General features: G+C 35.8%; 1 protein-coding gene across 1 annotated transcript in view; it reads right to left on the reverse strand.

Annotated features, from left to right (window-relative positions):
- LOC145667839 (PDF receptor-like) overlaps positions 1 to 17,050 on the reverse strand; it is a 105,104-nt gene that overhangs the window by 23,508 nt on the left and 64,546 nt on the right. The window contains exon 4 of the mRNA XM_081735270.1: positions 13,728 to 13,861. Within this exon, the coding sequence (XP_081591396.1) occupies positions 13,728 to 13,861 (134 nt within the window). The remainder of the gene's footprint in view (positions 1 to 13,727; positions 13,862 to 17,050) is intronic.

The following is a 17,050-nucleotide window of genomic DNA, read 5'->3' on the forward strand; positions in this document are numbered from 1 at the left end:
GACCTTGAGAAAACTCGTTAAAGGGATTAAAGATTTCATAGTAAAAATAAAATGCGTCGTGCAATTCTAGATTTAGAGACATTCTGTACAGCATAAAATTTATTTTCAAATTCTAAAATTTTGCGACATACTTCATGGGTTGTGAAATATACTTAATGGGAATCACTGCTTCAGTGGATGGCTATTTGAGAGTTAAATTTACATATGATATACTGTTTGTTTTAATGGAATATGTTGTTAAACAAGTCAACGAAGGCCAAGAAATACCGATTAAAATAAATAAATCGTGTAGTTTGGGAATTTCTAGGGAGAGTGCCCCAAACGTTATAAAGTCCCCGAGAGTTCGGGTAACGGGCGGTGAAGGGCAGGTTTGAAGGTATTTTTTCATTAAAAAAAATATCTTTAAAACTGTCTGCTCTAGCAAAACACATTTCAAGTACAAAATTAAGCTACATTAAATTTCCCAGGAAAATAACGGTACCGTATACATTTTTCTCGTAGTACCAATAGTCTAGAAAATAGGGAAAAATAGAAAGTATACACTTCAAAAAAGTTCTTCTTCTAACTAAAAGTGCTCAGATAACCTTCAGAAAAAATCACATGCCTACACAACAATATACAAATACACAAATACGCTAACGGGCGGGCTGCTGTAAAGGGCCACTTTTATACGAGACACTTGCACGTCGCATTCTGTCTTTCTTAGTTCTTCTAACAGTCTGAGCGTGTGCAGACATAGCCTTTGTGTCTAGTGTTCGTGTGTTATACTGATATTATTATGACAGTGTAACCTGACCATCATTACTAACTACATTTCAACGGAGATAGATAAAGGTAATCAGGTGGATGTAATCTATACTGACTTTTCTAAAGCCTTCGACCTAGTGGATCATGACATTTTACTAGCCAAACTAAACTCTTTCCACTTTTCTCAAGAGTACAAACAGTTAATATCTTCCTACTTAAGTAACCGTAGGCAATCAGTTGTTTATAAAGGATGCATCTCTGAAAAGTTCAATGCTTTGTCAGGAGTTCCCCAGGGCTCAAATCTCGGACCGCTTTTGTTTCTCTTAGCAGTGAATGATTTGCCGACTAGAATTAAACATGCTAACTGTCTTCTATTTGCAGACGACCTCAAAATATATATTAAGGTAGATTCAATTGATGATTGCGAGAAAGTACAACAAGACTTAACTAACATTATGGAATGGTGTAATAAAAATAAATTTAAAATGAATGTAAATAAATGTAACTTCCTACGTTTTACACGTAAGAATAGTTATGTAGACTATACTTATTCGATTGATGGGACAAAATTAAGCTCTCCCAAGTATATCAAAGATCTTGGAATTTTCTTTGATCAACATTTAACCTTTAAGCATCATATGGAAACAGTAACGAGCGAGGCTTATAGAAACCTTGGTTTTATCATGAGGCTAGGTAAAGAGTTTCGTAATGATTTAACTTTAATGAAATTGTACTTCACTTACATTCGGTCAAAGTTAGAATATGCTACTGTTGTGTGAACACCAAATATGCAAAAATACTGTGATATGATTGAGGGAATACAGAAAAAATTCCTAAGACTTCTAACGTACAGGAAAACTGGGCCTTACCCGAAATATGAATCTTACAGAGAGTTACTGGAAAATTATCAACTACCCACTTTATACGAAAGAAGAAGATATAATGATCTAATATTTTTATATAAATTAATACATGATAAGATTGACTCTATTGAGCTGCGTTCGTTGCTTTGTTTTCAAGTCCCATCAACCAGAACGAGGATAGGAAACACATCTACGTTTTATCAAAGAAAGGCAAGAACAAATATCCTTCGGAAATCTCCTATATGGAGAATAAGCACTCTCCACAATGAAGTCGAAAAAGACTTCAATATTGATATATTTAGCATGTCGGAAAGTGTGTACAAAAGAACAATTAAACAGGCATGTTTTGAAAACGGCATATAAGGAGCTCATATGCTAAAGACAATATGAATGTTTTTTTTAATTGTCTATTTTGTAATGTGTATTTCTTTTAATTATTTGTGTATCTCATTGTTTTGTATTAATATGTATTTCGTTGTCAAAGGCAACACAATAATTGGGCCTAGAGCCTGTTGTGTTGTGCTTGAACTAAAATAAAATAAAATAAAATAAAAGTGCAAAAGGTAAAACACGATGTTGAAGACTGTTGCTCTAAACCAGCCACTGTCTCTCAAGTCTCTTCCGATTGATTGAGATCTTGTGTATTAATTCCTGCAAGAAGCATGAACAACAATTTTCTTTTCTCTAAAATCTACGTGCTTCTCATACTTTCTTGCAATAATTGCCTTCATTAACCCTTCTGTCCCTTTCATTAACCCTTTTGTTCTTCCATTAACCCTTTCATTAACCCTTCTGTCTCTTTCATTTATCATTCTACTCCTTTCAAAACCTTATGTTCCTTTCATTCACTCTCCTACCCCATTCATTAACCCTTTTATCCCTTTCGTTAACCCTTTTATTCCCTTCACTAACCTCTCTACACCTTTCATTAAGCCTACTATCTCTTTCATTAACCTTTCTACACCTTTTATTAACCCTTCTATTCCTTTTATTTACCATTCTATCCGTTTTATTAAGCCTTCTATCCCTTTCATTAATCTTTTTACTCCTTTGATTAACCCTTTTATCCCTTTCATTAACCCTTCTATTCCTTTCATTTACCCTCGTATCCCTTGCATTAACCTTTCTACCTCTTTCAATTACTCTTCTACCCCCTTCATTTGTCCTTCTATCCCTTGCATTAACCTTTCTCTCCCTTGCATTAACCTTTCTATCCCTTTCATTAACCCTTCTATCCGTTTCATTTACCATTCTATACCTTTTATTAACCCTTCTATTCACTTTTCACTTAAATCATGCTTATTATTTACAACATTCTAATCACATAATAAACACTTTGCAGACATTGTTGCACTCTGTGTAGCTGCACAAAGTACGACAATATAATATACGGATACAAGACACAGGGTACGTCTACACACACACTCGGAACATTAGAAGAACTAAGCAAGATGTGGAATGCAATGCGCAACTGATTCGTCCAAAACTGATCCCTGCCCGTGACTGCGCGTTAGTGTATTTGTGCACCAAGTCGTATATTACCGTTGTATATTGTATTATTCCTATTTTTTTTTTCTGAAGGTTACCTGGACACTTTAAATTACAATCACAATTCTTTGAAGTACGTTTTTTTTAATCCCCTTTATCTTCTAAATTAGGGTTCTTCAAACTCTTTTAGACTAAGGACCACACTGGTTTCTTCGCTAAGACCCAAGACCCAAGATCTAACTAGCTCATAATAGCAACGTACTATAGCGCCAGCGCTGTCTTGTGGGGAGTGGCGGAATTACGCAAAACATCAATCATGCTTTGTTAGTCGAAATATACATTGCCATCTTGTAGCGAGAAGTAGAATGAGAGCATGTTCTGCAAAAGTTCTGCTGCGTGGACGCTTGTCTGGAAGATTTAGTACTTTCGAGTGTTTTTGAATATGTTCTATACACAAACACGCGTGGTATAAATAGGGGAGACAACCGAGAGTTGGACAGTTCCAAATTTTGAGTTCGGAGCGACAAGTGCGATCTGAAAAACGAAATATAGTGTGACTAGTGTGTTTTGTGACTAGTTAGTCAGTGAAAATACAGTCTGTGTTATTGTAAGTAGATAAAACCAGCGGATTCTATTTATTCAGAATCATGGCTTGGAGTGGTATTAATTAGCATTACTTTAATTTCAAGTTACATATAACTTCTGTTTGGATCTGAATAAATATGAGAAAGAAACAAAAGATAGATATAAAAAAATAAGATATAATGAGCGCAAAATATTTAAAGAACAATGGGGATTTTCAATATTTCGTGATTGAGTCAAATAGTAAGAATAAAGCAATATGTGTAATTTGCAATGAAACAATATCAGTCCTCAAAGAATACAATATAAAACGTTATAATGATACCGTACTAAACATTACCAGAATTACTGCAAAGGGCATGGGTGGATAAGTATAGTGAAATGGCCACAGATGAATCTTGGGACGTCAAGTGGGTGGTAGGAGGTACACCCAAGATACATTAATCCCTCACGTTTCAAACCTCAATTCTCATTGGTTCATGAGAAATGGCACAAAATCGGAAAAGTGGAATTAATTTATTTCTCAAGAATGGCTCTATCGATTTTGCTCAATCTTGTATATATGTATAGGTGTATACAAGGGCTTTGTCTGAAAAAATTAAGAGCTCCCCCCGACCATTTCCCTTCCTCAAAAAATAAAAAATAGATGTCGCTTTAACCCTACAATCGCATATATGTTTTTTTTTTTTCAAAATTGTATCACGGGTACGCCATAGTCAAAATGAGCCAAAACCAACCATACCAAACCTATAAGGGAACAAACGCAAAAAGAACAGCTTTTTATGTAGCTTTAGCATATTTGCTAAGTGAATGAATGAGTAATGACACCTGAAGTATCAAATTCACTGAGGCCCCATTTGATGGCCCCCATCCCTAATTTGGGATATAATGAAACTGTTGATATTTAACAATTTAGTTGGGAATGAACACCCTTGTCACTTTAAAACAAACACGAAACAATGAATCTTTGTGATCGTGTGAATTTGTGGCGAAAAAAGAAATACTGACAGGCAAGAGCTTCTGATGCGATTTTTCTTGGGGGCATCTACATAAGAATTGTACGTTTTATATTAGTAAATTAGTAGCCAATGGATTAAAATATAGATCCTGTAAAACTTATATTGAGGATAAAGGTTATGAAGTTCCTATGCCTGCATTTAAAGGCAAAACATCACAATTGTCCACTGCAGAAGCAAATGATATCAGGCTTGTTACAAGAATTCGTTGGGCAGTTGAAGCTACACATGGAATGCTGAAAGAAAAGTATCGTCTATTGGATGAAATATTTGACAATGAAATGATAGCTACAGTACTATCGGCGCGTATTATAGAATTGCTATTTCTCTATACAATACATTCTCCATACGTGTGACACCCAGATGAAAAACACACCGCAATCATGAAATCTGCGAAAACTTCAGGAAACGAAAACACCTTTGCAGCTTTTGTTGAACAGAAGAAATTGCGAACAAGGGAACTTCCGTTTACATCTATTTCTTCGAGGATTTTCCTCGAATGACCGAAAAATATTTGAAAGGATTGTTTTGTTGATCCTTCCAATATAAACAGGCAATATGTTATTTGGCTGAAATATTGGATGAACGAGGTAATATTAATATGCAGTATGTTAAAGATAACGACAAGAACGACAGTGCATTCAAGACATACACAAAGCAGGATATGCAAATGCTTAATCTAAAACCAAATACAGAAGTGTCATTAGGTATTGTTGCGACTGTGCAAATAGACTGCGAACAGTTGGCTCTTCCTCCTATGTTGCAGACATTATTTATTACCTAAGTTATGGAAGATATTTGTCGAAGATCCCAAAACCAGCACAAATATTGAGCAAAATATTCGATCACAACAACATTTGTGTGGTCATAAATAAAAACAGTGACAAGGACTGAAGTACGTACAATAATGTACCTTTCATCCTTATTTGTATCACACAGTGAAATGTAACTAACTTTCTGTTTGCATTATACAGTTTTTTTCTTCTATTTATTGGAAGAAAAGAACTTTTATTCAAATGTTGCAGTTTTCCACTACTCTACTTCTTATCCCCATCCCCCCTCTCAGGAGCTATGGGAGACACTACAACAAAGCTTGCATTACATTATGCTGTTGTTGATGGTTATTCTCTTTCCAGCTGAGGCTATTTCACTTTGATTAGACACTGTAGGTAGCCTATAGGTAACATTGATGTTTTATATGATCACTTACATTGGAACTTCAGGGATCCTCAAACGGAATACTTATGGGGGTTTAATGACAATATTAACCTCATATTCATGTTCAAGCTGATTGATTGTTATGAAATAAACACCAATATCAACCGTTTCACTTTGGCTCAAAATGGTGATGGGGACGCCACAGGCCATCAAGTGGGACCTCGGTGAATTTAGCACTTCTGGTGTGATATCTCATTCATACATTTAGCAAATATTCTACAGCTACATAAATAGCCGTTGTTTTTGCAATTGTCCCCTTATATCATAGATGTGGTACGGTTGGTTTTCACTAATTTTGACCATAGCATAGCTGTGATACAATTTTGGAAAAAATATGTGATTGTAGGGTTCAAGCAACGTCTAAAATGTATTTTTTCATAATTGTGCTTGCAGACCATTGAAGTTCAAAAGGGGCTAAAATATTAAATCGAATTTTTGACGGGGAAATGGTAGGGGAGAGCTGTTAACTTTTTCAGGCAAAGCTCTTGTATTCGCCTATACATACATCCAAGTTTGAACAAAAGCGATGGAGCCATTCTTGAGAAATAAATTAATCCCACTTTTCTGATTTTGCGCCATTTCTCATGAACCAATGAGAGTTGAGGTTTGAAACGTGAGGGATTAATGTATCTTGGGGGTACCTACATACTTCCCACTCGTCGTCTCAACATTCACCTGGAGCCATTTCACTATACTGATCAACCCATGCCGTTTACAGGTAACCTATGGTTTAATAAATAGAAATCTTTGAAAACCGAGTTGAAATCTCAGCAATTGATTTAAGAAAGGAAATGCTGAACAAGAATCAGTAACTTATGCTAGTTTGTGTGTGTCTCTTTCAATAGCGAAACGCGGGAAGTCATTTACTGACGGCGAATTATTCAAGAATTGCATGATTGAGTCAGCAGAAAAAAATATGTCAAGAAAGAACTACTTTACCTAGTTATTTAAAAACATCAGTCTGTCAGTAAATACTTTGGTTCGAAGAGAGAAGATGGTATTGCAGAAAATATATTAACTCAATTGTCTAACACTTATAGAGTGGTTTTTCTGGCTCTGGATGAGTTGATGAGTCAATAGATGTTTCACATACTGCTCAGGCATTACTTTTTATTCGCGGGATAGAAACAATTATGAAGTATATGAAGAACTTCTTGACATCTGTAGCATTCACGGCACGACCACAGAAAAAAATATTTTTAAAGGAGTTAAAAATGCTGTACAGAAAAGCAATCTTCAAGGGAAAAAGTTAAAGTGTATCAAAAGCCGTCATTACTCTTGTAACAAAAGCCGTAGAATATGACAGTGATTCAGAGCCATTAATCGTACTTTGTATCATTTCGTCTTTGTGCAGAAAGTGTTTCGATATGTCAAAAGTTTTAAAGCCAGCCATGTCAGCTGTTAACTATACCAGATCATAATCGCCCAATCATCGTCAATTCCGAGAAGTTATTTAAGAGATTGGAGAAAATGACTTTCTATATTATACTGCTGCAGTACGTTAGCTAAGCTGCGGAAAAGTTCTAACGCTTTTCTTTTAAAGTTTCGAACAAAAAAAAAATGAAATCTTTAAGTTTTACGTCCCACGATTATGCCGGCTAGGCTAAAGGAGACGGTAATAATGAGAAATGAATGAATGGTGGATTGAAGAAAGTGGGAAGAAACAGGAGAACTCCAAGAGAACCCACGAGCACGGCGTTTGTCCACCACAAAGTCCATACCAAATATTCAGTCAGAAAATTGAGACTGCATTTCCGATAAATTTTGCAATTTAAGCTTTGGGTGCTTGAAAAATAAACTTTGAGTCTCGTTTTTCAGATTTTCATGCAAATGCAAGCGTCATCAATATTTTTTTCAAAATCCTTTTTAAGGCCGACATAGAAGGCTTTACCCTAGAACTTCAAATGGAAATGCTTTATTTGCAGTGTAGTGATATTTAAATTATTTACATTCATCATTGGCGGAATTTCATATATATACAGGGTGGTAGGTAACTCCACCGACAAACTTTCGGAGGTGATTCCTTATATGAAATGAAAGAAAAAAGTTCTAATAAACATGGGACGAAAAACGTCTCCTTTCAGAGTTATGAACCGTCGAAAATTCGAAAATTCACGTTTCGAAACACTCTGCCATTGAAACTACAGGACCGATCCCAAGCGGTTTAAGGAATTTCAAAGGAACTAGTATGCGAAATCCATGTTTTATCATCCTCCGTTATCGGCGAAACGAACTGTAAAAAGGAAATTGAGGTATAGGAATACTCCTTTAAGTACTAATAACGCGTTCGTTTCGCCGATAACGGAGGATGATAAAACATGGATATTTGGATAGTTCGCATACTAGTTCCTGTGTAATTCCTTAAACCGCTTGGGATAGGTCCGATAGTTTCTAAGGCAGGGCGTTTCGAAACATGATTTTTCGAATTTTCGGCGGTTCATAACTCTGAAAAGAGACGCTTATCGACCTATGTTTATAAAAACTTTTTTTCTTTCATTTCATATAAGGAATCACCTCCCAAAGTTTGTCGGCGGAGTTACCTACCACCTTATATATACAGATCCAAGTGAACTGATGAGCATTTGAAGTTGCTGCTGATAATTTTCACTAGTAAACTCTATCCACAACTGCGAACAATTGTCAGTGGAAAGTTACAGCTACAAAAATCTCATAATTTCATTATGTGAAGTATCTGTGTGTCATTTATTCTAAGTTTTCAGGATAAATCTCATATCATTAATTACAGTTCAAATGTTAAATTCTATTGTGTGTGTCAGCTATTGTGTTTCTTAATTGTTCGTATAAGAACATCTGATTATTATTTTGTATGATTTCTTAGTAAATTTTACAATTTAATAAAATACAGTGTGACAGGCTCGATTGTTTATGCTCGCGGGCCGTTGTTGTGCATTTTGATTAAATTGTAAAATTTACTAAGTAAATCTTACAAAATAATAATCAGATGCTTTTATATGAATGTTTTCATATTAAATTTAATGCTGTTTAATTGTGTACTTGAAATCTTTTTAGCTTTACTCGAGCAGACGGTTCAATAAAATGTTGACACATTTCTTACATTTTCAGATTAGCTTAGAGCTTTGTATTTCTTTTAGCAGAGCATGCACTAAATGAAGAGCTCCATTACTACTTGAAGATTGATTTTAGAAGGACTAAATATAAATATAGTGTGGACGTATGGATAAAAGCTAGTGCATAAAACACGAACCAACTTCTGCTGGGTGGCCACTGAAAACACGAATCCTATCTAACCGAGTCAGGGCAGAAGGGCAGTAGGGTGGCCGGAGCAGTCAGTGAAGGAGTGCGTCTGTAAGGAGCAAGCACTTCAGTGACGGGGTGTAAACACATAAACGAGCATAGTGTTCAAAATCAAGGAAAAGCATCGTTAATTTTTGAAAATTTTCTTACGGTTCGCGTCAACTATGGTGGCGCTTCGCGACTGATCAACCTCACTCATGTGTACGGGGTTGGCGTCGTATACTCTCGCCCCGGGCGCTGATTTTCCACGGCACGGCACTGAGTGTTTCACATCATATGTTACCTATAAATTTTCTATTTGGTAGACCCGTCTGCTTGAGTGAACCCATCTTTTTTTGCTAGACACCACAGTTTTAAAGATATTTAAGAAAAACTTTAAAAAAGGACTACATGTAAAACTCCCCTTCACTGCTCGTCTACTTCCCAACCTCTGAGACCTTTAGTATATCGTTTGGGGCACTCTCCCCACAACTGTACCAAGTTTCAAAACTACAGGATTTATTTTTTTCTTCCTATTTTCCTTCGTTTACTGTACTATATATTTATTTATATTAAGAATATTTCCTGTTGTTGAGTTTTAATTTGTAATTTGAAGGTGGCATTAGTGCTGTATCGCCGGACCAATTTCAACATTGGAAAAGTAGGACCAATTTCAACATTAGGCTTGCAGTATTACTATACTTATCCATAGTATAAGTAGTAGTAGTAGTAGTAGTAGGAACGGGTTAGAAGCTCCACAGGGATTGTTTGGGTTCTGTTCTCGACATAAAATGGACAAATTAAAGACTTCCCCAAACTTTTCTATACATTTTACAATCTATGGATCCGTATAGTGAAACAAGTGTACCTCTTCGCGAAATAGTCCATCCGCCTCCACATACAGTGCCGTTTATAACATCAAAAACAACCAACAAATACAACCACTTTCTTAACTTTTAGTATTCCCCTTACTTGACTTTCACTCATTCTTCCTCAAAAAATTAAATAGATTCTCTAATTGACCCGGCAAATTTCCTAAAATTGGTCCGGCGACACAGCACTTAACCTTTCGAAGACAGCAGAGAATCTTGATTGATGTATATTTTAAGTAAGATAACAGTCAAGAAGTGCGTTAAATGTGTCTTCAATGTTACACTAAATGGCTACCATAATAAATGGGAATAAAATAATATACCAACAGATGGGAGTACGAATTTACTGCATTTTCTCTTCCCCGTTAAATTAATACAAATTTCCTTAGACCACCTAAAATTTAACAAAATACACAATACAAAATAATTCATTACGCTAGGGGCGGCGTTACCATATGCAAAAACTGAGGGAAAACTGATGTTTCGTTATTACGAGAACCCCGTCGGTTATTTTAAGAGATTTACTTGAAATTGAGAGCTCTAGTTGGTTACTGGTGAGTATAACTTGGTTGTGATTTGTAACTCATATGTACCAGCGAGCAAGGAAAACCACAGAAATCAACTACAAAAGTGAGACGATCAAAGCAGTTATTCGTCATCTACCGATTGATACCAGCACGCAACTGCACTCAAGGCGAAGAATTACCCAATAATCTCCGTTTCACAAATGCGAACCCAGAATCGTGAAGAAGGGGAAAGTCCCTATCCCACTATTCTTGATTACATTAAAGGAGACTATAAAAGCTATCAGAATCTTCAAAGAAGACTTATTGCTACACACGAAAGTTCGCATAGGACCACTACAAAATAAACATTACTTGCAATACTTGAAATGCCAGATTTGGGCATTCGCGAGCAACTTGCCAAGCTCTGCCTCGGTGAGTACGCCGGCTTTCATTGAACGTACCAATGTGAAAAGACCAGATACACACCAGCGAAATGTGTCAACTGTAAAGGCACTCATCTTGCTAATTATTCCGGATATCCGCGAATACAACAAATTCTACAAGCAACAAAAAAAAAAAAAAAAAAAAAAAAAACACCAGCAAGCACAATCTCACAGTCGGAACCTCTTCAAGACACCACCGCTACATCCACTGCAAGACCTGAGCCTACAATATCACGCACTACCTCAGCTTCAACACCGAAGACGTTCCCTGATGGTAATTCATCCTCTGAAGACATCATCCAAACCATTAAAGAACTACTTCAACTTTTGAAGGATTTAAACCTGATCGATATAGTACAGACGTTACGCACCTACATGCCAAACCTGAAAGCCTCCCCAAATCTGCTCAGCAAGTTCACCATCCTCACGGACTTTTTCTCTGAACTGTTACCACGAAGTCAAGAACCCTTTTCAACACTTCAGCAATCCACCATTTCTGTGATTCATTGCTTGTTGTAGGAAGCATTTTTCTTGTTTTATTTCGCATTGCTCTGTATTTTTTTGCATTCTGTAATTTTGTATTGTAAACAGTCAATCATGTCAATAAGTAAATAAATCCTGTTACCCATCTCTAAATGGAACTACAAATAAATGAATACTCATGGCCCAAGAGAAGGCGTTACCTTCTGCGGGCCCACCCATCTTCAGAGGGGAATGAAATTGCACTTTTAAAAAATGGTTATTGGGAAGTAAGATATGCTATTTTGAGTATGTCTTCTTAAATAATATTAACAAGGCATTGTGGTTCTCAGCAAAATAATTTCGTGTTGACCCATCAGTTTTCCATTTTAATTTTACGATCAATTGAAGTATTTTCTTCCACCTTGTTCATAATTTCATCAAGCTTTATTTTAATCGGTATTTCTACCAATCTTCGTTCATGTATCAAATTGAAGGTAATAAACGCATCTGAAATATGATGTTATTGTTTTTTATTTATATTGCCGCCATCTTTAAATATGGCGCATGATTCGCTCAAAATTTAGCTTCATTCGCGTTATTATAAATATTTATTGACACATAACTATGACACCATCATAGATATGGAAAAACGATATGAGACAAACGTTATAGAGCAGAATTTGATCTTTCCAACGATATCCATTTCATTACCATATCTTAAAAATTGAATGAGTATTCGATTTTATGTATCATAAGGTGTTATATTCTTGACCTCTAATTATGCAAAGCAAAGCGTGTAGACCACTTTTATTTATCCCAAGTTTACCATAAACTTAGTTAAGTGATTAAGATTTTACATAGTATATAGTCTTGAGAAAAGTTTCTCTCAAAGTTGGTGAGTGGTGGGTAATCCGAGTAATGACGTCATCACTATGGCTGCCGCGCCAATGTGCGATTCTTTACTTAAACAAATATAATTCTACAACGAAGCGTCGTAGAAAATTGTCCTTTTTTTCCAAATGCTTTAATAAAGTAGCCTTTGTTTTATGTAATATCAAAATCTTTCGTAGCTTCAATAGTCTTCCTGATATTTAGCATGAAAGTTACATTTTACGATTTCTTTGTAACATAGTGAATGTTTTAAAACCAATAACTTTTAAAACGCTAGAGAAATAAAATTTATGAAAGCACAAAAAGTTTTCTAATATTGTGGATAATGAAATATGGCTTTTGGATGGACAAAGCGATAGTAATTGCAGTTATAACCTTTTTTCTCGAAGCCAAGAACTTCTTGATCAATGCACTGTAGTAGGGATGAGTTAAGATGTAGGTTATGGATAACCAGGGGCGTCATTTAGGGGGGGGCAGGAGGGGGCAATTGCCCCCCCCCCTCCCAAGAGTTTGAGGAATACATATACTTTAATAGATTGCCTACTAATATACTAGTACAAAACGTGAAAGTCTTACGTCGGTGGTGCTCTTGCCCCCCCAAGCGAAATCTGAAATGACGCCCCTGTGGATAACCTTAAGCACATAACTCTCTTAAGCACATAACACATAATCTTAAGCTCAGGAATACTTTTTTCCTTCTCGTAAATAAGCTTGATTTAAAAGCTACTATAGAGACGTCGAAAGAACGCCAATGCCAGGAAACCACAATGGAACGTTCCATTTTCCCAGTGGACATCTTATGAAATTGCAGATGTTCGCTTGTTCCGTTTACTAGACTTTCTGAGTGATTTTAGTAGAACATTTTTGGTATCTTTTTCAGAATAATCACTGGACAACTTTTAGCCATCCAAATGTTATCCCGTGACAGACACATCTCATTGAAATCGAAGAGAAATCCAATGGAAAATTTCATTATGGTTGAAGTTTCTCCTGCAAGCTTGAATGTCCTGGGACAGTTATGGGACCAATGGAAATTCAAACGACCTCCCATAGATCTATTGTGTTACATGGGTATTTATTTATATAATGAACACCCTGGATCTTGACATACTGAAGAAAACTTTAAAGTAAGTGCAAACGTGATGGAATGTCTGGAGAAGCGCATCACAATAAATTAATTATATCTAAAACAGGTATAACAGTAAAGTAACAATATGCTAACCAGTTGTTCCCTAATGTTTCCAAATAGTATACAGCCCCTATAAATATTGTTTGGATTTTCTGTCACCTACAAATCTAGAAATATAAAGCCATCTCATAACAGTATCTTCCATTCAGATATGAAAACACTATTTTCGTTATTCTGTAATTATTATATTCTTACCCCAATAATGGTGACCCTCGACGCTTCGATGACCCAAAAGTAAGGAGTGTAGCTGTAACCCCACCAACAGGGTGCACCTGTGTGGAAGACAGCTGTTACAACTACCCATGAGGCTGTAACAAAGACTGGAACACCTGGTACCAATGAAAGAGAAACAAGAATTATTTGAGATTAGACTACTATTATAGTATAGGATAGTAACAAAGTGTTTTCAATTTAAAAAGTAAACATTTAAAAATGGTGTTTTTGTAAACCGAAGAGTAACTAGAGGCTTGTAGACCCCTGACCAACATTTATTATGGCCCTTTGTTCTGGTTTCTATAACTGACAATTGACATCCTTACAAAGTTTATAAGTGAATTATTTTTGTACCCCGCATATTAGAAATGCGCAACTCTAAATATAATTTATAAGAAAAAAATATACGTAATTTATTTCTAGGTTAATGCTTTCATGAATGTAATATTCCATAATATTTTCCATATCTTAAAAGTAATTACTTCTTACCTTGACGTCGGAAAGGTTATATATTACTTATCCGAAGTCCAGCTTCCTAAGTCTAAGGAAGCTGTACAGACTTCAGGAAAACTGAATGAAAAGAAGTGATTTCTGAGTGACTAAATGCCATGTGCACTTTCTTCCTCTCTCTATTATATGTATAGGGTCTGTATTTGGAAGTCAACGCCAGTAGTAAAAATATCACCATTCACTCAGCGACCGCGAAAAATATGGATTTGACACTACCATCGGTCATTTTGGGCTATTTTTTATACATGTCTCGGTATCCCCCCTTCCCCGCTGACTCCCGGCCCGCATACAATTGTAACTAAATTTGCAAGTCATCGCTAATGGAAGTGTCACCATTGATTTCATCGACCACGAAAACTATGAATTTGACACTAATATCGGTCATTTTGGATTACTTTTATATGTCTCGGTATCTCAACTCCCCAGAGACCAACAGCCCGGAGCCGAACAGCGTGAATTTGGAAGTTAATGCGATAGGAGTTTCACCATTGATTTCAGCGACCGCGAAAACTATGCATTCGACACTAATGTTGATCATTTTCTACTACTTTCACATGTCCCGGTAAACGCCCCCCTGAGACCCCCTGGTTCGAATTTTGACAAAAAAAAGTTTAACTTTGGGCTGGAGCCTAGACCAAGGTATTTGTGACTAAAATTTGGTAACTCTCGTCAATTTGTCTGGTCCCCAAGCCGGTTCCGATAAACGCCGCACCTGAGACCCCCGGTTCGAAACTTGAAAAAAAAAAATGGCTTCGTCTTGATCTAGGGCCTAGGCCAAGGTACCTCTGACCAAAATTTGGTAACTCTCTGGTTCCCTCGTCTGGTCTCCAGGCCGCGCACAGGCAGACAGACAGACAGACAGACAAACACACAAACAAACTCTTTATTTTATTTATATTAGATTAGATTAAATTAGATGTACCAGATTAGCGGTGGGCCCCTGAACATTTGTTAGTCTATGCAGCCTGTAATTACGCCTCTGGTAGAAAGTAAAGATTAACAGATTATAATAAATTCCTTTACGAGCAGTTGTAAATAGCACTTTATATGGATGACATCAAAGAGTATCTATAAAACAATTTAATGGAGGTTTTCAACTGTCCAAAGAAAAATATGCCAAGCCACGAAGAGCACAGTCTTCCCTTTCTTACTACATGCTTGAAAACAAAATGCTGTTATTAATAGTAATATTTTTATTATGATGATGATGAAATACTGCTATCATCAAATTTGTATTCTTTAGAACTTTTAAAATGTATTTATTTTTTATAGATGCCCAAACATCATACGATATTCTCAACGTGTAATAGGTTAAAAATGATAATAGTCGTGGTTGTTTTATTAACGAAATCTTGTATTTTTTTTCTTAAATTCCTACAGCAACCTGGATCGTCTCTTTCCTTAAACTTACCACATTAATTCGTATAATAAGTTGAATAATACCGTTTGTTTGTAGAATTTACTCTGAAAATTTAACGTTCACTGGCATAAATCAACTACGTAAATAATCTTGTTTTCATCTACAGAAGGCACAAATCCACAAATGACGTGCTAAATTAATTCGGGGCGGATACGTACGTTTAACTGTCTGTGTAATACGTTCTAAGGATTTTATCGCCAGTGTCTTACTATATTTTACTTCAACTTCTTGTCTCAGAAAGTATTCCCTACCGCTTCTTCTTATTTTTTTTTTTAAAGAAGGAAACCAAGGGACCAAGAGAGGACTCATTTGCACTGCAAAGTTAATCGAATTCTTGCCGTAACGCACAGCTACTTCATTGTGTTTTTCTTCGCAAAACTTCAATGAACTTACAACAAAAAATGCTTTAATCAACTTCTATTACTTGCACTTGTAAAAATAAGTAAGTAAACAAACTTACAATGTTATGCATATTGAGGTGAGATTAAAGCTTTACAAAAGAAAAAAATGACATAACTGAGTGCTGAGCAAAGTTAAGAGACGTAATCATACAACAATTCAAAAGAACGTCCTAAGATAGAAAATTTCTACGAGCTCATATTCAAAATATGCAGTTTGTCATTGCAGTTTGATGTCATTTTTTCTAATGATTGAAATGGCCCCAGAAGAGCTTTATCAATGTATGATTTTAAAGAATCATTCTACTATAATAAATGGCATATCTTCAAGAAGCTAGTTCAAAAGCATTATAGTCGTAAGGTGTTGACGCATTATATTATTGGAGCAAGACTGTTTTGGAGACATATTGAAACAGGCACTCTGAGTAAGAAGTTATTTCTTTCTCTAAATCTCCAAGGCATAAAAAAGGTAGTCCCAGTATTTTTAGGTAATAAATGAATAACGGTAAAAGATTGAAGTAAGAAAAAGAATATTATTCAGAAGAAAAATTACTGTATGTAAAATCTAGATGTAAAAATTGAGCAAACATGGAGAAACACTGTCAAAACGGTTAACACTCGAGATACAAGAGCTAATTAAATCGAAGACGACTAAGATTCCGTTTATTTAAAAATAATTAATTAAGATGATTTAAAGGGAATAGGTCACTTCTAGTCGCCCACTTTAGGCACAAGAAACCTTATTTACTTTCCGGAGTGAACTTTTTCCAGCGACTGTACACATGCAGCTTATATATCAATCAACTTATCTTGACGAAAGAAAGCGATCGGTACCGGAATTGGTCACATCTGTTCTCCCACTTCTGGTATACTGTATCTAATATAGTTTCCGGTGGTTGGGTATTTCAAGCAGTTGCACACATGCAATCTATACAAATCAATTATCCCGTTTTGTCGAAAGAAAGCAATACGTACCG

Source organism: Thermobia domestica, chromosome 13 (assembly GCF_964235325.1).
Source record: "Thermobia domestica chromosome 13, izTheDome1.hap1.1, whole genome shotgun sequence".
NCBI classification, from domain to species: Eukaryota; Metazoa; Arthropoda; class Insecta; order Zygentoma; family Lepismatidae; genus Thermobia; species Thermobia domestica.